Source organism: Ceratotherium simum, chromosome 33, assembly GCF_057802395.1.
Source record: "Ceratotherium simum simum isolate JZ-2026a chromosome 33, ASM5780239v1, whole genome shotgun sequence".
NCBI classification, from domain to species: Eukaryota; Metazoa; Chordata; class Mammalia; order Perissodactyla; family Rhinocerotidae; genus Ceratotherium; species Ceratotherium simum.
In genome coordinates, this window is record NC_141932.1 from 8,147,985 (window position 1) to 8,172,551 (window position 24,567).

At 34.7% G+C, this 24,567-nt stretch overlaps 1 protein-coding gene and 2 pseudogenes across 1 annotated transcript; all 3 read left to right on the forward strand.

The window, feature by feature from the left end:
• Positions 1–8,262: 8,262 nt before the first annotated feature.
• Positions 8,263–9,159, forward strand: LOC106803296 (vomeronasal type-1 receptor 4-like). Its single transcript, XM_014794319.1, has one exon. It carries the CDS (start codon positions 8,263–8,265, stop codon positions 9,157–9,159), a length of 897 nt encoding a protein of 298 aa, XP_014649805.1.
• Positions 9,160–17,527: 8,368 nt separating this feature from the next.
• On the forward strand, positions 17,528–18,437 carry LOC147912772 (vomeronasal type-1 receptor 3-like; annotated as a pseudogene).
• A 2,877-nt stretch (positions 18,438–21,314) lies between these two features.
• Positions 21,315–22,275, forward strand: LOC147912773 (vomeronasal type-1 receptor 4-like; annotated as a pseudogene).
• The last annotated feature ends 2,292 nt before the right edge of the window (positions 22,276–24,567 follow it).

Consider the following 24,567-nt stretch of genomic DNA (forward strand, 5'->3'; position numbering starts at 1 on the left):
GACACTTTCCAATGGAGCTCAAAGGCTATCTTCCTCAAACAATGTTTCCAGACACCCAGTCACCAGGCTCTAGACTGTGAACAATGGGATCCTTTAAATTGGAACCCAGGAAATCTTCTTTAATGAGGATTTCTGAATTCTGGAGGATCAGGTAGGGAGAAAATGTAAATGTTTCATCTTTCTTCATAAAAGTATATCTTACCAGATAGTTAATACTTAAAAGAAAAAAATTCTTTAAATCTGGAAAGCCTAAACATTAGACCATCTTTCTTGGTTCATGTAGTCCTATGTAATTAATATCTGTTCTTGTTCTTTTGTTAGCAGTTTTATGAAACAATCAGTCTTTCTGTTAGAATGTTGTAATTTATTACCCAGTTCAGTTTTATGATCTGAAAGTTTATCAGAAAACTGTAGTAGAGTAAGTATCAGAGTCCTGTCTATGAATCTCACTAAAGATAAATCACATTTGCAAAAGCATCAGAGTAAAACAATAACTATCTGTAAATGACAAAGACTTAAAGTGGCATGGTTAAAGATCCAATTACAATGCAACTGACAAGGAAATTTGGTTATTTTTGTGACACACATTTTAAGGTAATGACTAGAATTATACTAGGATGTAGTATACTTTTAGGAATTTTATATAATTTTTAGAACACTTATATTAATGACATTTACCCATTCAATATAACCTAAAAGGTTTATTGTCATTTGTTTGACATAGAGTCCCATTTAACATACCAAATAAGCCTAATTAGTTCAATATCATTGCCTTTATAGGAAGAGAGAACAAATTCTTTAAGTCCCAGGGGCCCACTGGAAATTCTCAAGGTTACTTTCAATTCAGAAGAAAAAAATGTTGTTTAGGAATTGGATTTTGGGGAAGTTTGTCAAAAATATCAAAAGGAATATGGGTCACTGTGAAACAACTCTTAGCTATCCATTTTACCAAAGTGACAACAGAAGATGTTAAAGGCAAACATAGAGAGTTAAACAGTTTAAAAAAAAACTTATTTCTCTTCATAGAGACCTCAGCTTTTTGAACATAGAAAATTATTTTGACAAAACATAGAATTACTACCTTTCAGGTAGTTACTCAGAAGAGTTGAAGAAAAACCTCTTATAATCTCTTTAACAAGGGTAGTCTAAAAGTTCAAGAAAATCATCCTTTTAAGAGAGAGAAAACCAAATTGTAATTTTGTTCCAGCTTAGTTTTAGTAATAAAACTCATTTAATTAATTAAATTTATTCCAATCTTAGCCAACTTGACTCTGTGCACAAAACTCTTTTTTTCTGAGTATTTCTTCCATAAACCTTCTATAATTTCTTTTTTACATTCAGAATTTGTCCGATGCCTCCTCTCCTTCTTAGCCTCTCCTTAAGACAAAAATTAGTTTTTTCTTTCCCATAACCAGTTCTACTCTAGGACAAATTTATGCTTTTAACAAAACAAACAAAAATATCTCCATTCCTTATACTCTTTTATTTTTACTGAAAATATACATTTTACTTTCCATGACTACAAAGATGTTTCCTTTATTAATTTTAGTCGCTTTAATCACATATATTAATTAGAATTCTTAACCCTTAGTAACTTTAATTTTTACTGAAAACAAGGAAATAATCAATTATGAACAATCTTTTACATTAGCATTCTGGGGCTTGGCAAATTTATAAGTACATTTCATGATTTCTAGAAAAATGTTACTTCATAGTACAATCTTTTTAATAATGCACAAGACATGTTTATTGATAGACTCAAACATTTTTTTAGTTTCTCTGTATTCAGACAATGAAAATAGGTAAGACTTAGACTTGTTTAGCAATTAATGTTCCAGTGTTTTACCCTATTCAAAAATGATCTAGATAGTCAATGAATTGTTAATCATTTAATTTAACCCAGCAAATCTTCAAAGTTTCAAGTTGGCAGAAACATTTTAGAAGTTATTTTAAATACACATGCCATAAAATATAATTATTGCTAAAAAGTTTATCTATAAACCATTTAATCTTACTTACATGCATTTAGTTTACTTGTGCTCAATAATTATATTTACATTACCTACAAAAACTTCATGAAACACTGACAAAGTCCGCCATCAATTTTTTTAGTTGCCAAATTTTGTGACAGACAACATAAATTTATTTGCTTTTAGTAAACCTAAGTAGAACAAAAGTTTTAAATTTTATGTTGGTAACTCTAAAGATGACAAATTACCTTTAATAGCAAATATTTCCCTAGATCACATGATCTTGAATTTCATTTGGGTTAACTTTTATTATATTTAGAAATAATTTATATAAGTGCTTACTTTAAGCTAACTAAATAGTGTTCTTTTAGAAATTATACCCTCCAGATATATGTTGTATAGAGAGAGACACAAGTACATACAGAACCCATAGCTATTGTTTTAAAATTATTGCCATGAGTCAGGTACAATAATACAAAGCTCACTAGTTATGAAAGAATAGTTTGATCCAAATTTTTTATCTGGCAGATGGAATAAATTAATGTTATCTGCTCAGATGGCTAAGCTTATTTCTAGTAATATTTGTGGCAAAGACATTTACGGTGCTAGATTTTGGACAAAGGTGCTGCTATACCTATTTTTATTTTTTCCTTTTTTTTTCCTTTAGAAATTGATGATAGATCAGATAACAGTTCCTGGAGAGGTTACAAGCATTTTGAGATAAATAGGGGAGGAATCTGGGATTGGTGAAAGGGAATGGGTGGAATCTGAACTGCCTCTACACCTGCATTTCCAGTTTTGCAAAATTTACAAGATAAGGACAGTTGCTCTCAATTCCTCAGAAATTGGGTTGTAATTTAAATAACATTATAGGTTGGTCTATTTGTCCATCTACATAAGCCCTAATTTGCTTCTTTCCTTCTGGGTACATAGTTTTATTTTAACTTCAAGAAGAAGGTCTATAAAAGAAAATTCCTATCAGCTCCAAATGTCAGGTTCCAGTTTGGCCAAATTTCTGATCATAAGTTACTAAATCCTTTCAAATATCTTTTCAAGTCTCAGCTGGGACAAACAGTAAATATTTCTGACAGTATTAAACAACTATATCAATTATTTAATTTTAGTTTCTCCTTTACTCTTTAAGCAATAAGGTAGCAGTTTATCAGAAAATCTCTCAGAGTCTAGTTAATTCTGGAAGGAGCCCACACTGCGGCCTTCCTTTGAAAGTAGATATGAGGGTGTATGTAAAGCCATTAACTTAACAGAATGCTGTATAGTCATTTTTTAGGTACCTCATATATTAATTTTTCATCACCTTTTTTGCAACAAAACTTTCAATAAGTCTATTTTGGAATTTTGAGGCTTTTTCTTTTAAGTGCACTTTTTAAATGATATTATATAATTGGAATATTCCTTCTAAATGCCAATGTAATTCCCCCAAGGCTGGTGGCAGTTTAGCAGGACCCTAGCCACAAATAGAATGCAACCCACATTTCTGTCCAGCCATATCTGACCACAAATGGGATATAACCCACATTTTTGTCTTTTTAAAAAATGTTCCCACCCAGGTCCATTTATGAAAATGAGGGATGAAATCCTGGCTAGTCCTGATTGGTTGACTTAGCTCACAGTTTTATTGGTTAGGTTCAGGAGGCTATTATGGGCCTTTGTAAAATCAGGACTTTTGGCAGAGTGAAAGCTTAAGTGTGCATTTTGGGCTTTTTTGAAACTATAGTATGTGACTGCCTCCCAGTCGCATCATGGCTGCTTGACTTGATCTTGGTTTTATGTCCCAGTTAGCCACACAGAGTCCATCTTGTGCTCGGGGTCTTTTTGATTTCACCTTATTCCACACCTGAAACTTTAAAGTTTTCCTAAGTAAACTAAATTATAGAAAATTTGTTGACTAGATACATTTTCAAATAATATAAAATACTGAAACATTAATTGCTAAAGAAGACTAAGTTTACTTACTCTTGTCTTGTTATTGCAGAGAAACTAAAAAATGTTTGGGTCTATTAATAAACGTCTTGCCCTTTACTAAAAGATTGTACTGTGAAGTAACATGTTTCTAAAAATTATAAAGATTACTTATAAATTTGCCAAGCCACAGAATGCTAATGTAAAAGACAGTTCATAATCATTTATTTCTTAGTTTTCACTAAAAAGTAGGGTTCATAAGGGGTAAGAATTCTAATTAATATACATGATTAAAGCTATTAAAGTTAATAAGGGAAACATCTTTGTATTCAAGGAAAGTAAAATGTATGTTTTCAGCAAAAATAAAAAGGTATAGGAAATGGAGATATTTTTGTTTGTTTTGTTAAAAAGATACATTTGTCCTAAAGTAAAACTGGTTATGGGAAAAAATATATTTTTTGTCTTAAAGCAAGGCTAAGAAGGAGGGAAGACATGGGACAAATTCTGAATGCAAAAAAGAGTTATACAAGGTTTATGGAAGAGGAACCCTCAGAAAATTATTTTATGTATAGTCAATTTGGCTAATATTGAAATGAATTTAATTAATTAAATGAGTTTTACTATCAAAAATAAGCTGGTACAAAGTCTGATTTTGGTTTTCTCTTTCTTAAAAGGATGAGTTTTTGTTGGACTTTTAGTCTGCTCTGGATAAGGAGATTATGAAAGGTTTTCTTTATCTTCAAGTAAGCCTGCTCAAAGGGCTGAAATTCAACGTTTTGTCATAATAATTTTCTATGTTCAAAAAGCTGAGGTCTCTCTTTTAAGATAACTATGTTTTTGTTTTAACTGTTTAACTCTCTATACTTGCATTTAACAATGTTGTCACATCGATTAAATGGATAACTAAGCATTGTTTCACAGTGACCTATGATCATTTTGATATTTTTGACAAGCTTTCCAAAAACTCAAATCTTTAATAAAGTTTTACTTTTGACCCAAAAATAAAGTTAAGAATTTCCAGAGGGTGCCAAGAGACTTCTCAAAGAATTTGTTTTCTCTTCCTATAAAGAGGGAGATATTAAACTAATTAGGCTTATTTAGTACATAAAATTGCATGAGAAGCATTGTCAAATAAATGATGATAAATCTTTTTATGTTATATTGCATGGGTGAGTGATGTTAATATAAATGCTTCAAAAATTATATAACATTTCTAAAATTCTGATCTGTCCTAGATAGTCATAATTCTAATTATTATATTAAAATGTTATATGTCACAGAAACAACCAAAGTTTTTTGTCAATTGTATTATAATGAACCATGTTTTAAGTCTTTTATAATTTACAGACATTAGTATTTTACTTTGATGCTTTTGCCAATATGTTTCATCTTCAGAGTAATTCATGGAAAAAATTCTGATACTTAATCTAGAATACAGGATTCTGATAAACTTTCAGATCACAAAAATGAACTTGGTAAGCAATTATAGAACTCAATTGGAGAAACTGGTGGCTTCATACAACTGCTAACAAAGGATCAAGATCAAAAATTGATTACATGAACCTGAAAGAACTGATGAGGATGATTATAATTTTTATGACTTTTTGTTTGAAATATTGATGATTTTTTTAATGTTTTGTTTTTCCCAATTTAAGGAATCCTTGTTCTCTTTTCTCTTAAGCTAACTATGACTTATAGCAATTTGGTAAATTATACCTTTGCAAGCAGAATTGAAACATTTATATTTTCTCCCTACCTAATTCCTCCAGAGTTTGGAAACTCTTGATGTTTGAGTATTTTTATTTTCATGGCAATATAGTTATCTACATAAGTTCAATAAGAATCTATTCTAGTTACAAGAGGGCACAATTGGAAACATTTGTTATATTACCAAGGTTTTGACTGGAATGTCATATTTGAGAAAGACATGCATAAACTCAGATAACACCGGACAGCTTTATGGAACAAATAAAGTCCCTTGGAAATATTGGCCTGGCACCTTGATTATAGAATTCCCAGAAGACTTACCAGGTGGGAAAAGAAGGTCACTTCCTGGTAAGTGCCAGAACCTCAAGATATATTGGGGACCTGAAAAAGAGGGGAATTCACACAAATATGTAGGTACTGTAGGTGGAGTCTGACAACAATTCCTTGGCTTAGCTTTCCTAGCCTCAAGAGGCCTTTAAAAGTTCGATCTTATATTTCCTATGAAAACTTACAGCAAAGCAAATTTAAACCACCCAATATGATCAATGACTATTCTTGCTGTACTTATATAAATAATTGGGCCAAGTTTATTGAAGTAGACTTATTTTACAAGCCAATTAGTTCTTATTTGGCTATTTTTGGTAAAAATGAGTATGATTTTAGAGTGAAAAATTATGTTTCACTGGAAAGTATAATACACACTCATGGATATTTGGTTCTATTTATGTTAATTGTCTTTGAGGTTTTTGTTTTCTACATGTAAACTGGACTGGATCCTAAATTCTTTTAGTTTCCTCAAATACCTGGTTACAGCTCTTCAAACTAATGCTTCCAATTTTTCCCCCACTTTTGATTTGAGATTATTGAGAACTGAAACCACCCTTTTTCCAGAAACCCTGCAAACTGAAGCTGGACAGCTTGATATAAACTTAAGAGAGATCACCACAATAGCCCATGTTTAGATAATCTTCATGCCTGTTGCTGTGTAAGCCACTCAAAAACATTTACCTGAACACATAATGACATTATTAGAGACATTTCAAACTGCAAAAAACGTTTCAACCCTAACATCCAGGAATCTTCCTGACTGTTGTTCTCTGGGCTCAGAAACTGGTTTATAATTTGCTCCAACAAGTAACCTTGTTTTTCTTTTTGTTTCCATAGAAATGCTTCTTATTAAACACCCGATTGCTTTCTTACACAATATAAGCCTAATTTGGAAGCCCACTTGCATCACCATATCCTGAAATGAGTTTAACTGGATTAACCTATTATCAGTACTAAGGGACTTGTTCAACGAGATGGAAGAATATACCAATTCAGCTTCTGGAATGTGAAACTTCCTGAAATTTCAAAGGTGGGAATGTAGGGGATCAGAATATGCCACCCCAAAATATGTCTCTTTGGCCTGACTATTTTTAAGAGTAAAAGACTCCGGGACAAACTTCGAATTTCCCCTAAAGGCCTAAAAGAATTTAAGATAGAAGGCATGTTTCAGGAATGAGATAACACCATAGATAACTATAGTATAATATGAACTAGGTGTGGTAGAGAGGGAGAAACCTAGCAAGGCCCACTTAATTAAATTCCTTTCCATGTCTCACTGTCTTTGAACGGCATGGCAAACATTTGTCTACAAACATTTGCTTTTCCATCTGCATGAGAATTGCCTTCCTCCCCTTTGAATTCCAGACCACTACCTGCATCATCCACCTTTGTCTTTAGTTAAAGATGGTATTTAAGGTGGTGGCTTCAGTCATTTTGGCCAGTTACTCAGTTTTCCAGGGTTTCTTCCATGTATACAGGCTATTAAAGTTTGCTTGATTCTCTCCTGTTAATCTATCTCATGTCAATTTGATTCTTAGACAAACCAGAAGAACCTAGAAAGTAGAGGAATATTTCTTCCTCCCCTGCACAGTGTTCAGTGATCCCTCTGATAGGTGTCCCTTGGTTCCTAGCATAAAAGAAAATCTTTGTTTTTGTTGCCATCTCAATACAGAGCCAATGTGCATTATTGAAATATAATTTGTCATAATGCAGATTCGTACAGAATTATACTATAATCCGTGCATCTATATTTTATTAATAAATCTAAATCTGTATACATAATTTTTATTGGCCTATATAATTAACTGTAAATTGAAACTGGCTACAAACAAATTATAAGATAAAATACCACCAATATAAAATAGAATGATAAGGTATGAATAATTATAAATAATAACTATACATCAGCCTTCTTTGAAGGTCATGGTTAACTACTCATGTTAGAATAGCATAATGCATAAGTGCACTGTCTTTTTACCAGTTACTCCAGATCAGGTCCACACTTTGCCGATAAAACTTTACCTGCCTAAGAGCTTCTTATTTTTTGAATGAAAATATTAGTCCTGCGTGTCTCATGGAGTTATGCGGAATCCAGGATTTACTGTATTTATGGCCTCCATAGCAATGATTTGTATTTTGAGAGAGCTCTTCAAAGGTGACACATAAAGTCTTGGAAACATGTAAATAGAAAATAAACATTAAGCAATTATTTCTAACTGAGAACTAACGTAAGTGGAGAATACTGAATCTCAGTTGACTTGATACATGTAGCTCATTTCCTATGTTTCCATGCAGGAATCTATGGCTCAGAAGAATATCATCACTGGGAAATGACACCATGGCCTCTGAGGATTTGGCATTAGGAACGATCTTTTTATTACAGACGATCGTTGGATTTCTGGGGAATTTCTGTCTTCTTCACCATTATCTCTTCCTTTATTACAAAGGATGCAGATTGAGGTCCACAGATTTGATTCTCAAGCATCTGATTGTAGCTAACTCCTTAGTCATTCTCTCTAGAGGAGTTCCCCAGACAATGGCAGCTTTGGGGTTAAAAGATTTCCTCAATGATTTTGGATGCAAATTTATTTTCTATCTTCACAGAGTGGGCAGGGATGTGTCTATTGGAACCACCTGCCTCTTGAGTGTCTTCCAGGCCATCATAATCAGTCCCTGGATCTCCAAGTGGGCAGAACTTAAAAAGAAAGTTACCAAGCACATAGGCACCTCCAACATCCTCTGCTGGATCCTGACCATGATGCTTGATATTATGGTTCCAGTGTATGTGACTGACAAATGGAGCAACAAAAATAGCACAAAGAAGAAAGATTATGGATACTGTTATGTTGTCATTTATGACAAAATCACATACTTTCTCTATGTACCATTGTTATTATTCCATGATGTTTTGTGTTTGGGGCTCATGCTTTGGGCCAGCAGCTCCATGGTTTTCATCCTGTACAGGCACAGGCAACGGGTCCAACGTATTCATAAGACCAACATTTCCTCCAGAACCTCTCCTGAGTCCACAGCAACCCAAAGCATCCTTGTCCTGGTGTGCACCTTTGTATCTTTGAGCACCCTCTCCTCTATTTTTCACACTTGTTCAGCTGTTTATGAGTTCAGTTTGTGGCTAGTGAACACCTCTACGCTACTTGCTGCATGTTTCCCCACTGTCAGTCCCTACATTCTCATGAGTCATGACTCCAGAGTGTCCAGGCTTTGCTTTGCTTGAATAAAGAATACAAAATTTCCTAAATTTAAAAATTAAAATTTAAATCATGAATATATAAAAGTAATGTATATTCAAAATGTTTGGTTGTTTATTCTTTAATCCTCTTCCAGTATAAGCACATTTCTGGGACAGTCATGTTAGAAGAGAGTGGTAAAAAAGAGAGACTGAGCTTCTGCTGCGAAATAAACAATAAACTAAATGCAATTATAAATGAAATATTATATAATTATCATATTAATAATTATGTAATAGAAATTTAATAATATTTGTAGTAAAGGAGTTCAGAGTCTATGCAGTATTAAAATAGTAAATCCTGAAATGTCTAGAGATTATTGAAAAGTTAGTGAGCATGTAACTTTCAATCCGATGTAATGAAATTTCCCAGATATTAACTACTTGTGGGATTGTAGGAAAAGTTCTATAAAACAGGAACACCATTTGAGGTGGTCATGCGAAATACTTAAGACAACACAAGCTCCCACATATTAATGAATAGTCTGGAGCTAAGCTGGAGAGTAAATTCATTTTCAGAGTATAGAGGCAGCAAAGGCCAACTATGAGTTTTGTAAGTTGCCTTATAAGAGAGACATTACTCATTTGAAATTGGATGTTGTGAAGGGAGATTTCTCCAAAACATTTTCACGTAGAAAGGGCCAGATTTACGTGGTATGGGACAAAGGAGAACATAAAAGTAGTTTTTGCTGAATTTTAAAAAATATCAAGTGAGTATTGACTATTAAAAAATACATGCTGGGGCCGGCCCGGTGGCGCAAGCGGTTAAGTGCGCGCGCTCCGCTGCGGCGGCCCGGGGTTCGCTGGTTCGGATCCTGGGTGCGCACCGACGCACTGTTTGGCAAGCCATGCTGTGGCGGCATCCCATATAAAGTGGAGGAAGATGGGCACAGATGTTAGCCCAGGGCCGTCTTCCTCAGCAAAAAAAGAGGAGGATTGGCGGATGTTAGCACAGGGCTGATCTCCTCACAAAAAAAAAAAAAAAAAAAAAAAAAACATGCTGTGTTAGATTAAAATGCATGGGTTTGGGGATCTGTGGAAGATACATTTACGTGAAAATGCCAGTTGGGCATAATGGTTAGAAACAGGCTCTATAATGCACTCACAGTTCTCTCAGGTGAGGAGAGAAGTTTAGTGTGGAGGCTTCCATTAAACTTGAGCAGTGGGAGAACAGCTGTTTCAAAGGGTAAGTCATGAATCCAGTTTGTTTATTTGGAGTTATTGGAGTGAGGTTTCAAGGGAGGAACATGAATATTTCCTCAATTTAAGGAAGTATTTTAATATAGCTCTCTCTTTGTATACACTATAAAACTGATAAACGGTATTAAGAATTTAAAATTTGAAAAACAGAAAAATTATTTTGACCTAGTGGATATATATTGGAGCATCAGCTGTGAAAATAAGGAAATATATTTTAGGCTCACATGAAACATATAGAAATATTTGCCAACTATTAGATCATAAGGCAAAATGTGTACATATATATATACACTTATATATGTATATATTTGTATATGTGTGTATGTCTATGTATATATGTGTACATTTATATGCACACATGTATTTATATAAAACAGGTCAAATTATGTTTTACATCAATCAATAATATTGGAAACCATAAAAATATAATACTCATTACAATTATAAAAGTACGATTTAACTTTATAAACTATTTTATCTGATATCACCATGCTAGTTGTGTAATTGTTTAAACTTACTTGGAATGTATTTTTGATTTTTTTATTTTAACTTTTATATTTTACCTATATGTTTGAAAAGTAAAATCAATTGCATATAGTTTAAAATGTTTGACTTTCTTAATTGTAATCAGTCTTTTGTGGTTAATATGAAAATGGATATATTTGGGATTGGATTCATCACTTGTTATATGCTCTTCGTTACACCCATCGTATTTTTTCATCCCTTCTACCTTAACTTCCTCTGTATCAATCTTTTAAGTATCTCTATAATTTGCCCCTTTGCTTTAAAGGCTATGTAATTATTGCCAAAACCACATAGAATATTTTTTCTTTTGTCTACTTAACTTCTTATTTTTTAACTGTATTTCTAGAAAAAGTATCCAGTTGCATACAGTAAAATATGTTTCACTTTAACAAGAATAGTCTATACATGTTTAATAACATAATGAATATATTTTGGGTTGGATTTACTGATTTATACTGTGCTCTTCGTTACACCTCTTGTATGTTCTCAGTCTTTTTTATCTTGAATTCTTCTGCAGTAATTTTTAAACAATACCACATTTTGCCTTGGAAGTTATATATACAGTATTTCATAGTTGTTAAATTACAGCATATTTTTAAAAACTAATCATGATGTAGTAATTTAATACATTTAGCTCTACCTGCACAATGTCACGGCATCCAACATCAGTTAGTAGATCAATTTTCTCCTAATTATCTTTTATTGTTGATCTGTACAAAAAAAATTAATGTCACATGCACAGGTCATACACAGCTCAAAGAAATGTCACAAAAAGAACACATTTGTGTACACGACACCTAGATCAATAAACAGAATTTTGTTAGCATCCTTGGAAGCCACCTTTTTTGCCTTCTTCCAGTCACAACCTCAAATAGTAACCAATATAGTATGACAAGTTAGATCATAGATATCTTTTAGCAAGTTTTCTTTAAATTTTATATTAATGAAATAATACAGCATGCACTTATTTGTCCTTGGTTTTTTTCATTCTTTATGTTTGTGAATTTTCAATATTTTTGCATGTTATTCTGGATTATTCATTAAAATTGCTGTATAAAAGTCCATTATGTGAATATTGAACAATTAATTTCATTATTCCACTGTTGATGTTCATGTGAGTGATTTTTAGTTTGGGGCTATTAAGAATAGTGCTAGTATATAAATGCCAGAACTTTTTGTCACATGAACAAATTTCCGTTTGGTATATAAATAGCAGTGTAACTGTTGGGCCATAGGTTTCCATCTGTTGAGCACTATCAGATACCGTGAAAGGTTTCCCAAAAGGTTTTTTTCTCCCCAATTTTCACACCCACTAGTGCTGTATGCGATTCCTGATTTATCCGCATTCTGCCCATACCTGGTAATTTCTGCATTTTCATTTTATTCTTTTCATTGGTTTGTGATGATTCTAGGGAATTATTTTATTTGCAGTTCCTTGATTACTAGGGAAGTTGAAGATCTTTCCACATGTTTAATAGACTTTGAAGAACCTCTTTTTGAAGTGCCTTTTTGTTTATTTATTCCCTGTATTTTTCATGTTGTGGGTAGCAATTAATTTCTTCCCCAGTATCTTGAGTTGCCTCCCAGAGATGCCAACCAATTTTGCTATAGCAATGGGGTTGTGGGATGGACTGACCTGCCCCTTAAAAGCCCACACAGAGCAGGTCCCTTTACCTCCCCATGGACAACAGCCTGGACTGAGACCTCAGAAATACGTCCAGGAGTCTCAGTGCTTAACCCTGGCCTCCCATTAGAATTACTCAGGGCACCTTACTTAACAACATTTACTGAAATAACATTTCGGCCACACCCCAGACCAATTGATAGACTCTCTGGAAGAGGGCCACATATGGTGTTATTTCTCAAGAACTAGCCTACTAATCTGAGGAGCAAGCCAGAATTAAGAATCACTTAGCTACCCATTGATTCTCAAACTTTAATGTGTGTATAAATGACCTGAGAATTCTCTTTGGGCGCCCACACTCAGACATGATTCAGCAGATCTGGTTGGGGGTCATGAAATTGTATTTTTCACCATGTCGCTGGTGGTGCTGATACTGCTGCCTCTGGACCGACTTTCAGTGGCACTAAGCTAGAGAGAACAAGCCCAGCCCTCCTGAGCCATTTACGCCCAACCATTATATCTCAACACAAAAACTGACGGTTCCCAGTGAAGACCACCCATCACTTCCTGGAAAGACCAATTCTTGTCTGCCTTTTGGAAGATGGCAAGTTACTACAGAAAGCAGTACTTTCTGAGTCTAACTTTGTTTGGGAAACAACATGAATTTCCCCATTAAAGTGATTCTTATTGAGCACCTACTATGTGCTCACACATCTTTTAGTTAAAGTGCACTGAGAGTAGGGCTCTGTGCTTGGAATCTCACATGTATCATGTGAGTTAGTCCTGGTGAGGCCCAGGACTAATTCACATGAATTATTGGATACTGGAAGATGCAGGAGGATATAGATAAGGTGTCTTGCCTTCCTGAGTGTGTGCCATGATAGTTAAATATAGATGGAACGGAGGGAGGTTGATGATGGGATGAAGTAGTGGTTCCGAGGGATTTTTGATGGTTTATCTACACGTGTTCATGTATTTTCATTGTTTTTAACATATGGAACTAACAATGGGCCTCCACAAATAAAAGATCAGGTGCTGAAAGGTATTCAGGTAACACAGGTTCTAATCCAAAACAGAAATTCTCTCAACAAATTTTGAGTCCTTTGCTCGGCTTTTTTTGTGTCTGAGCGTGAGGAAATAGTGAACACCAGCCAGGTACACACAGGAGGAGGAGCAGCTCTGACTGCTCTCCTCTGAGCTCTTCTGAGATGGGAGGACCTGGAAGTGGGGTAGAGACAGGGTGAGGCAAATTCCTAACCTAAAGGTTATTTTAGAGGGAACCTGGCCTGGAGATGCTCTTTCAAAGCCAACAGACGCAAAACAGGCAGAGGAACCACGTTTGGGGTGAAGATTCTTGGGAGAGCTGAGCTCTGGGCACACAACTGTGTTATATCTAAAACACAAGACAGAAATCTGCCAAGCACCTGCCCCACTCTGTCGCATACCTACACACTGTCATTCTCCACCACTCCCACTTTGCCACTAAGCACTTTTCCCTAAGTGGCAATTATCAGAAAATCTTTCAAATGTTGCACATAGCAAATGTTGCATGTTTGTAGGTTGTCGCAGAGAAGGAAGGAAAGTTAAAAGGTGAAACGTGTCCCCAGTTTCAGGCAAACAGAGGTCTGGAGATACCTCTGTTCTTCCACCTGTGAACACCTTATCATGATGGACACACAAATGCTGATGGAGTGAGGGTGACTTCATGAATGTGAGTGGGCTGTGTTAGTCTGTGTCTTAGTGAGCATCAATGTGTTTGTTGTGGACTGTTTACGCAAGTGTGCATATGTTTCAGTACATGAGTGTATGTGACTGTGTATTTAAGTGTGTAGACATGCATGTGGATTTACTTCTGAGTGTAAATTGTGCATATGGGTCGTAAATAACGGTTGTTGACCACTATGGCTCCAAGTAGCCTCTAATTTGGAAACTGAGGGATATGGATAGTGGACTTGGATCAAACATTGGATTTGTTGTTTGGACAACCTGAAGGATTAATTTGAACCCATATCTTATATTTCTTAATTAATTACAAAAGCAAACAAGGCTCGTTAGTAAATATTTAGGAAAAAGTAAGTTTAGAGATTCCTAGTAACTATTCAATGCTCTTGCATCGAGGAAACAACTTTGGCTTATCTGACAGTTAAAGGCTTGGTAGAAACTGCCTATTAACCATCTGATCAGGATGCTTTTTTTAGAGAGAGATAATTTTACATTTCTATTTATCAAGGGTATTTTTCTGTTTAGACTTCCTACCCCCACTGGAGGTGGGGGGAAATGTCGAGATGCATAAATTGTGTTTTGTTAGAAAATTGTCATATCACCTATACTTTCAAGTTAATTGGCACTGAGTTGTGGAAAAAGTCCAGTGGTTTCAGATTGTCAATTATCGTCATCATATTCTTGCTTTTACTTGTATCCTTTTGACAAACCTTCTCAAGTGCTCTGGCTAAATTTCTCTGTTCGTTTCTTAAATGATGGTGCCTCTCAGTGGTCTGAAGATGAGGAAACAACGCACTTTTGGGTAGAAATATTTCTCAGGAGAGCAGAAAATCCAGTGAGACCCATGAGCTTCGCTGCCAGTCCCTCATGTGTCAGACCTCAGTATTTCCTGCTGCCTCCCTGTGAGTCCCTGTCTGCTTCCAAGAATCAAGGAAAAGAGTTTTTCCCAAATACTGTAATTGTCTCCTTGAGATGATAACTGCAAACTTTTGATTATTTTTTGGTAATTAGAAAATTACTAAATAGTTTGGGAAAAAGTTTTTTCACAAATAGTCCCAGATCCCCAAGCCTGTGTTTTCAGTGTGTCTACATGTGAAAAGAGAATTGCAGTTCTGATGGGGAGGGGAGGTCACAGAATCACAAAACCCATATCTAGTGGTGTGGCTACCTTGCTGCCACACAATACTGGCTGTGTGGGTGTCATGCTAACCCCATCCTGGAAGCCAGAAGGAGTCAGCTGAATATTATTTATTTCAGTTTGAGAGGCAGAGTCTACAAGGAAGGAGTGGTATCAGGAGTCTGGGTAAATGATCATACGGGAAATGTGATTCTTCTGTGTTTGAACCTGGTCCAGTGCCAAAGACACAAAAGAAGAAAGAATAATTTCTGAGGCTTAAGCTGAGCTAGAAAAGAGAGATGAGGATTTCATATCTTACACCCGTCCTGAATGGCTGCTAATGTAATTGAGATTAATCCACAATGATATTTACTGTTGGTGTTTAAACCAAGTGGTAAGAAAGCCTGCTATTTAAATGTTTAAGGATTGCAGTTCCAAAATCAAACTGCTGTTCAACCTACCTTCCAGGAACCATAGTCTACATTTTCAAGGTTACTAGAGACGTGCCTACAACACCTCCATGCTTGTAATAAAGAGGAGGATGAAACTACATGAATCATTTAATCCTGTGCAGAAACAGTGTCTCTAAAAGGCAGTTGATGCAATTGAAATATTTTCTCTAATTCTGGGTGTAGGAAGTGCTTAATGGAAAGAGTAATTGTCTCCTACTGAAAACATCCAAAGTCTGTGATTTGGATGAGATTATTTTACATCTTCAAGTTAGGGAAGCAGCATTTTAGGAAACAGTAATGTAAAAGAATAGGTTTCAGATAGAAGCTATCAGATACAAATGTATCTTGTATTATATTCTCTGGTTTCAAAATATTCACAAATCATTTTCATCAATTTCAAATTATATAATGATCATGATTCTTATCCTAGATATTCTATTTTGTAAATGTGTCCTATATTTTAATATAGTTCAAAAATCTTGCCTTATTGCTAATACTTCTAAGTCTGATATTAATAAACAGATTAGTTTCAGTAACATTTAATTACTGCTGTACACTAATTTGTCATATGCTGTTTTTTAGGAGCCATAGTTTAGGGCACAAGCTAGTGTTGACAGTTTTCTTGGTAGGTGCAATTTTGTTCCCAGCATTAAAGCAAGTTAGTGTTTTTATTGCCACCCCCATATAGAGCCAATTGTGAACTCATTAAATAAAATTTGTCATTGAGCAGATTCATATAGATTTACAGTATAATTAGTACACCTACATTTTATAAAAAATGTCTAAATCCTTATTTACAATTGGTATGGCCTATATAGTTAATCTTTACACATATATAGAAAATTGTTACAAGCCAAATTACAAAATAAAATACCACCAACTAAAGTGAAATGACAAGAAATGAAAATGACTAATATACATCCATAATATATAAAGAACGCAGGAGGGGCCGGCCCCATGGCTTAGCAGTTGGGTGTGTGCGCTCTGCTGCTGGCAGCCCGGGGTTCCGATCCAGACGCGCGCCGATGCACCGCTTGTCCAGCAGTGCTGAGGCAGCATCCCACATACAGCAACTAGAAGGATGTGCAACTATGACGTACAACTATCTACTGGGGCCTTGGGGAATAAAAGGGGAAAAAAAGGATGAGGATTGGCAATAGATGTTAGCTCCGGGCCGGTCTTCCTCAGCAAAAGGAGGAGGATTGGCATGGATGTTAGCTCAGGGCTGATCTTCCTCACAAAAAAAAAAAAAGAACGCAGGGAGGTACTCATGTTAGCATAGTATACTGTTTAAATGCACTGTCTTTTTACCACCACAGCCAGGTTCAAATCCCCACTTTGCCCATAATAAAGAATTGAATTTAGAAAAATCATTAACCTTTATCATACTAAGTGTTCTTTATCTTTCCAATTTATATAGTAGTACTGCCAGTCACATGGACTTATGAGGAATATAATGTCTACTACACATACAGCCTTCACAGCTGTGAATCTTATTTTGTAAGTACCATTTAAAAGTTATACCTTCAACTATTGGAAACCTGTTAATAAAATAAAAAGTTTAAATAATTTATCTAATTAGGCAATAATGCAAGCTGATATAATATAATCCAATATTGGACTTCAGTTAATATGATTCATGTAACTCATACCTCATGTTCCTGTGCAGGAATCTCTGGCTCAGAAGAGAAATATCAGCCATAGGCAACTGAAAAAATGGCCACCAGGGATTTGGTGATAGGAATGATCTTTTTTGTACAGACTATCATTGGAATCCTGGGGAATTTCTATCTTCTTTACCATTATCTCTTCTGCTGCTTGACAGAATACAGGTTGAGGTCCATAGATTTGATTCTCAAACACTTGACTGTAGCCAACCTCTTAGTCATTCTCTCCAAAGGAGTCTTCCAAGCAATGGTAACTTTGGGGTTAAAAGATTTCCTCAGTGATATTGAATGTAAACTTGATTTCTATGTTCACAGAATGAGCAGGAATGTGTCCATTGGCACCACCTGTCTCTTGAGTGTCTTCTAGGGCATCAGTATCAGGCCCTTGAACTCCAGGTGGGCAGATCTTAAAGTAAAAGCTCCCAAGTACATGAGTACTTCCAATATCCTCTGCTGGGTCCTGAACATGATGCTAAGTATTCTGGTTCATATTTATATGACTGACAAAAGGAGCAACACAAACACCACAAGGAATAAAAATTATGGCTACTGTTATTCCATAACTCATGGCGACATCACAAAGTCACCGTACGTAGTGTTGTTTTTATTCCATGATGGTTTCTGCTTGGGGATCATGATCTGGTCAGTGGCTCCATGGTTTTCATCCTGTACAGGCACAAGCAGCAAGCCCAGTATGTGCATAGGAACAATCTTTCCCCAAGATCCTCCCCTGAGACCAGAGCCACCCAAAGCATCCTTGTCCTGGTGTGCACCTTATATGTTTGTGGACTCTCTCCCCTGTCTTCCACATTAGTTTGGTAGTATTTAACAATCCCAGTTTGTGGCTGGTAAATAGGTCTACACCAATAGCTTCATGTTTTCCGTCTGTAAGCCCTTACATTCTGATGAGCCACAAGTCCAGATTTTCATGGCTCTGCTTTGCTGGGGAAATAATATAAATTCACCTAAATTTGTCATAAATTTGGACGTTGCATGTATGTTTACAATAGTTCATTATTTATTTTATTTCTCTTCAGAATTAAACACATTTATGAAACATTCACATTTGGAAAGTGTAACAAGACACACCATTCCTCTGTTCCAAAATAAACAATAAAATGCATAGTAATTCTATGTAAAATATTATATAACTATTATCTTAATGCTTATGTAATTTAAATTTTCTTAATGTTTACAGTGGAAGAGTTCAGAGTCTATGTAATGTTAGAGCAGTGGTTCTTAAAACGGGGGATTATGGAGAAGTCTTTGAGAGTGTAATTTACAATCAGATATAGTTAATTTTCCCTGACTTTAACTATTTATGTGATTGTGGGACATACTCCATAAAATAGAAAAAACTATATGCGATGTTCATTAAGAAACTGAAAAAAGGATTCTTCCATACAATATTGAATAGCGTGGAGTGTAGTTGGAGAGTAAATTCAGTTTGGGAGCATTTCAGGATTGAGAGCCAAGCGTGAGTTTTCTATGTTACATAGAAACGGAGAGATGTAACATATGTACCATTTGGGGATTTAAAATATATTATGAAGGAAGATTAGGGGGCTGGCTCAGTGGTGCAAGCGGTTAAGTGTGCATGCTCTGCTGCGGCGGCCCGAGGTTCACCAGTTTGGATCCCTGGTGCGCACTTGACGCACTCCTCGTAGAGCCATGCTGTGGTGGCGTCCCATATAGAGTAGAGGAAGATGGGCACGGATGTTAACTCAAGGCCAACCTTCCTCAGCAAGAAGAGGAGGATTGGCATCAGATGTTAGCTCAGGGCTGATCTTCTTCACAAAAAAACATATATATATTATGAAGGAAGATTAAAAAATGTGAAAGGATCAGATTGACCAACAGTACACAAAGAAGAGCAGGAAGTATGTGTTTGTCGATTGTTAAAAGATCACAAGTGAGTGTTGTCCATTAAAAACGCATGCTGTTTGGCATAATGGAAATGGATTTGGGGAAGTGTAGGAGGTTGTTTTTTTCTATTATGTGAAGAGGCCAACTGGGCATGTTAGCAAGAAACAGGTTCCATGCATCATAGTGAGGCAGGTTTCTCATTTGAGAAACTCTCATGTTTCTCCCATGAGGCAATTAGTCTATGGTGGAGACTTCCATTAATCTTGAAACAGTGAGGGAGTAGGTGTTTAGAGGTATAAGACATGAATTCATTTTTTATGTGGTAATGTTGTATTTTCAAAGGAGTAAATGGAAATTTCTTTAATTTTAATTAATATTTTAATAGACATGTCTCTGTATTTACACTATAAACATAATGCAGTGTATTAAAGATTCAAACTGGAAAAATAAAATAATTGGAACTAATGGATATATATTGAATCTTGTGCCACAAAACAGTGAAACACATAATTTTTTAGTTCACATAAGAATGTTAGAAATGTTAACCACTTATTAGACCACAAAGCAAGAGAGAAATGTGTGTGTGTGTTTCTGTTTGCATGTGTTTGTATATATGTTTGTCTCTCTATATTTGTGTATATATATATATATATATATATATACATATGAATATGTGAATATGTATGAAATCTGTCAAATTATGTATGTTTTCCATCAATCAATATTTTGGGAAAGGTAAAATATGAAATAAAAATGCTAATTACAATAATAACAAACTACTTTAAGCTTAAAGTATGTGATGAACTGAATTACGTACCCTCAAAATTTGTATGTTGAATCCCTAATCTCCAATATGACTGTATTTGGTGATAGTGCTTTTGAAGAGGTAATTATGAGTAAATCAGGCCAGAAGAGTGGACCCCTAATCCAGTAGGACCGGTGTCTATATAAGAAGAAGAACAGACACTAGAAGTGCACATGCACAGACGTGGCCATCTGCATAGCAAACGAGATAGCGGTGTGCAAGCCAAGGAGAGAGGCCTCAGGAGATACCCTGTCAGCACCTTGATCTTGGACTCCAGCCTCCAGAACTGTGAAAAGCTAAATATTTATTGCTTAAGTCAGTATTTTATATAATAAAATATATTATGTCAACACTAGCAGACTAATACCAAGTCTATTTATCTGATATATATATCACCATGTTACTTGTTTAATTGGTTAAAATTACATGGAATGTACTTTTTTCTAATTTAATCCATATATTTTAGCTATATATCTTGAAAATGTGTCCAACTGAAAATGCTAAAGTATGTTTGAGATTAACAGGAGCAATTAGTTTATTTATGTTCAATATAATAATGAATATATTTCAGATCGGATTTACCAATGTATCTTGTGTTCTTCATTAGACCTGTTTTATGTTTTTAGTTTTTCTATGTTATCTTCTTCTGTATTACTTTTTAAATAATTGTATATTTTACCACTTTTACTTGGAGGTTGTATATTCATTATGCTTTAGTTTTAATCTAGAAGTTGTACTATGCTCTTAAAAACTAATCAGAATATTGTTATTTAATGCATTTAACCTCCGCCTGGACAACATGATGGGTATCCAACAATAATCCAATAATCCACTTTTTTCTGCCTCTTTGCTCCTTATCCTTTCAATGAAAGTACTTGTTCTGACTCTCTCAGGAATTTATGATGAATATAGGAAAACTACATACATGGCTTTTATATAGTGGTCCATATTCTCTGAAAGATCTTTCAGTGTTAGACATTCAACTCTCACAAACATCTTCAAAAGGAAAAGAATGTATAAATAATTATTTTTCAGTGGGAAGAAATGTAAGTGAAGAATAGTAAAATTTCAGCTGACATGACACAGAGAGCTCATGCCTCATTTTCTCACGCAGGACTCTGGCTCAGAAGGTGAATATCACTCCCTGGGATTTGACAGAGTGGCCACCAGAGATATGGTGATAGGAATGACGTTTTTCTTACAAATCATAGTAGGAATTCTGGGGAATTTCTCTCTTGTTTACCATTTTGTCTTCCTTTATTTCACAGGATGCAGGTTTAGGTCCACAGATTTGGTTCTCAAGCACCTGACTGTAGCCAACCTCTTAGTTGTTTTTCCAAAGAAGTCCCCTCAACAATGGCAGCATTTGGGTTGAAGCTTTTCCTCAAAGATACTGGATGCCAACTTGTTTTCTATGTTCACAGTGTGGGAATGGATGTGTCCATTGGCACCACCTGCCTCTTGAGTGTCTTCCAAGTGATCATGATCAGTCCCAGGAAGTCCACGTGGGCGGAGCTTAAAGTAAAAGCTCCTAAGTACATGGTCACTTCCAACATCCTCTGCTGGATCCTGAACATGATGCTAAATATTTTGGTCCCTTTTCAATACGACTGGCAAAAGGAACAACATAAACATCACAAAGAAATCAGATCATGGCTACTGTTTTGCAGTACTTTTTGGCAAAATCACAGAGTCACTCTATGTGCCATTGTTATTATTCCATGATTGTTTCTGTTTGATGCTGATGATCTGGGCCAGTGGCTCCATAGTTTTCCTCCTGCACAGGCACAGGCAGAGGGTCCAATACATTCATAGGAACAGTCTTTCCCCAAGACCCTCCCCTGACACCAGAGCCACCCAAAGCATCCTTGTCCTGGTGTGCACCTTTGTATGTTTGTGGACTCTCTCCTCTTATTTCAACACTTGTTAGCCAGTTTTCAACAATCCTAGTTTGTGGCTGAGCAACACTTTCTACACTAATCATTGCATGTTTCCCAACTGTCAGCCCCTACATTCTCATGAGCCAGGGCCCCAGAGTATCTAGATTCTGCTTTGCTTGGATTGGAATAAAACATTCCCTCATTTATCATAAAAATATAAACTGTATGCTTATTCACAATTGTTAATTGTTTATTCATTAATCCATTTCAGTGTCTAAGCACGTTTATGAAATATTCACGTTACAAGAGGGTGATAAACATGAGAGACTGAGCTTCTCTTCCTCAATAAACAATACCAATAGCAATTATAAATGAAATATGATATATTTATCAAATTAACATATATGTAGCTGAAAATTTATTAATGTTTGCACTGGAGGAGTTCAGAGTATATGCAGTGTTAAAATAGTCATTCTGAAAACCATCTGGAGATTATGGAGAAGGTTTTAAGAGTATATCTTTCAATCTGATGTAATAAATTTTCAGGACATTTACTACTTACAGAATTTTAGGAAAAGTTCCATAAAACAGGAAAGTCATTGAGATTGTCATTCAAGAAACCAAAGGAAGGAAATTTCTCCCACGGAAAAAGGAAGTACATGGAAGTAAGCTGGAGGGTAAATTCAGTTTCAAATATTAGACGCACTGAGTGCCAACTATGAGTTTTATATATTCCATCCTTAGAGAGACCATAGTCATTGAGATAAGATGTTACAAAGGAGGATTATGATATTTGAAAGATTTTTAAGTAGAATTGGCCATATTGAACTGAGTCAGACAAGTGAGAGCACAAAAGTATGTTTTTGCTGATTTTTAAAAGACATCAAGTAAGTGTTGTCTGTTGAACTACATCTGTCTGGGAAAAGAATTCATGGATATTTGGATCAATATAAGGTAGATTTTTCTTCATGTAAAGATGCCAATTGGGCATTTTGGCAGAAACATTTTCCAAGGTGCATTCCACATGTCTTTAAGATGAAGAAATAAGGGTATGGTGGAGACTTCCATGAATCATGAAGCAGTGGGGGAATAGTCACTTGGAGGGTTAAGACATGAATCCATATTGTATATGTGTAATTTTCAGCCTGTAGATTTTCAAACAAATAAAATAGTCAATTCTATAAATGATTTTAATGTATTTCTCTCCATTTTTGCATTATAAAGCAGATACAAAGAAGTAAAGTTTCAAATTTTTGAAAAATAAGGAATTAGTTTGACCTAATGGAAATATATTGAAACTTGCGCCAAAAAAATGAAGAAACATATATTTTAAGCTCAAATGATTCACTAAGAAATATTTACAACATATTAGACAGTAAACAATAAGCTTTTGTTTGTATATACATATATATATATTTGTGAGTGTGTTTGCACATGTATTTACACATATGTCGGTGTATCTATGTGTTTATATATGTACATATATAAATATATAATAAGTCAAATTATTTATATATTTAATAATATAATAACATTGTAAAACTATCAATTCAGAAATGAAAAAATAATACTAATTACTATAATTGCAAGCTTTTGCAAAATTTAAGTCTATTCTGTCCAAAATATATATATGTATATATATCCACTTGCCTGTGCTGATTGTTCAGTTGGTTACATTTACATGGAATATATTTTTCATTTTTCTATATAAATCTTTATATTTCAGGTGTATCTCTTGGAAAAATATTCAGCTGAATATACTAAAAAATATACCAAAAAATATTTGACTTTATTAGATGTAGTCTTTAAGGTGAATGTAAAAATGGGTATTTGGGAATGAACTTTTTCAACTTTTTGCATGCTCTTCATTGCACCTGTTCTATTTTCTTATTATTTCTCATTTAACTTCTATATCAATAAATTAAAATAACTCTACATTTCCCCTTTTATTTAGAGGTTGGATAATCAATTGGTGAAATTACATGGAATGTTTTTTTCTTTTTTGTAAATTTAATCCTTATAGTTTAGCTATCACTTTAAAAAAAAACAGTTGAATATAATAAAATACATTTGACTTTAACAGGAGTAATTAGTGTTACTTTTTTTTACATTACATTTTTAATACAATAATAGTTATATTGGGGAATAGATTTACCAACTTATCTTGTGGTCTTTTTTATACCTCTTGTATGCTCTTGGTTTCTCTATCTTAAACTTTTCTGTATTAATTTTTTAAATAATTCCACTTTTTACTTCAGTCACTTGAAATTTGTACATTCAGTATCTTTTTGTTTTTAACTGAGAAATCACAGAATACTTTGAGAAACTAATTAGAATATAGTTATGTAATATATTTAATGTCCTCCTAGACAGTGTGATGGCAATCTAACAATAATCTATTAAATTCTGCCAATTTTTTATTGTTGATCTACATTAAAAAATGTCACTTGCATACGTCACAAATGCAGAACTTAATAAAATTTCAGAAACTGCACATACCTCTGTACTCAACACCTAGATTTTTTTAAAAAATAGAAT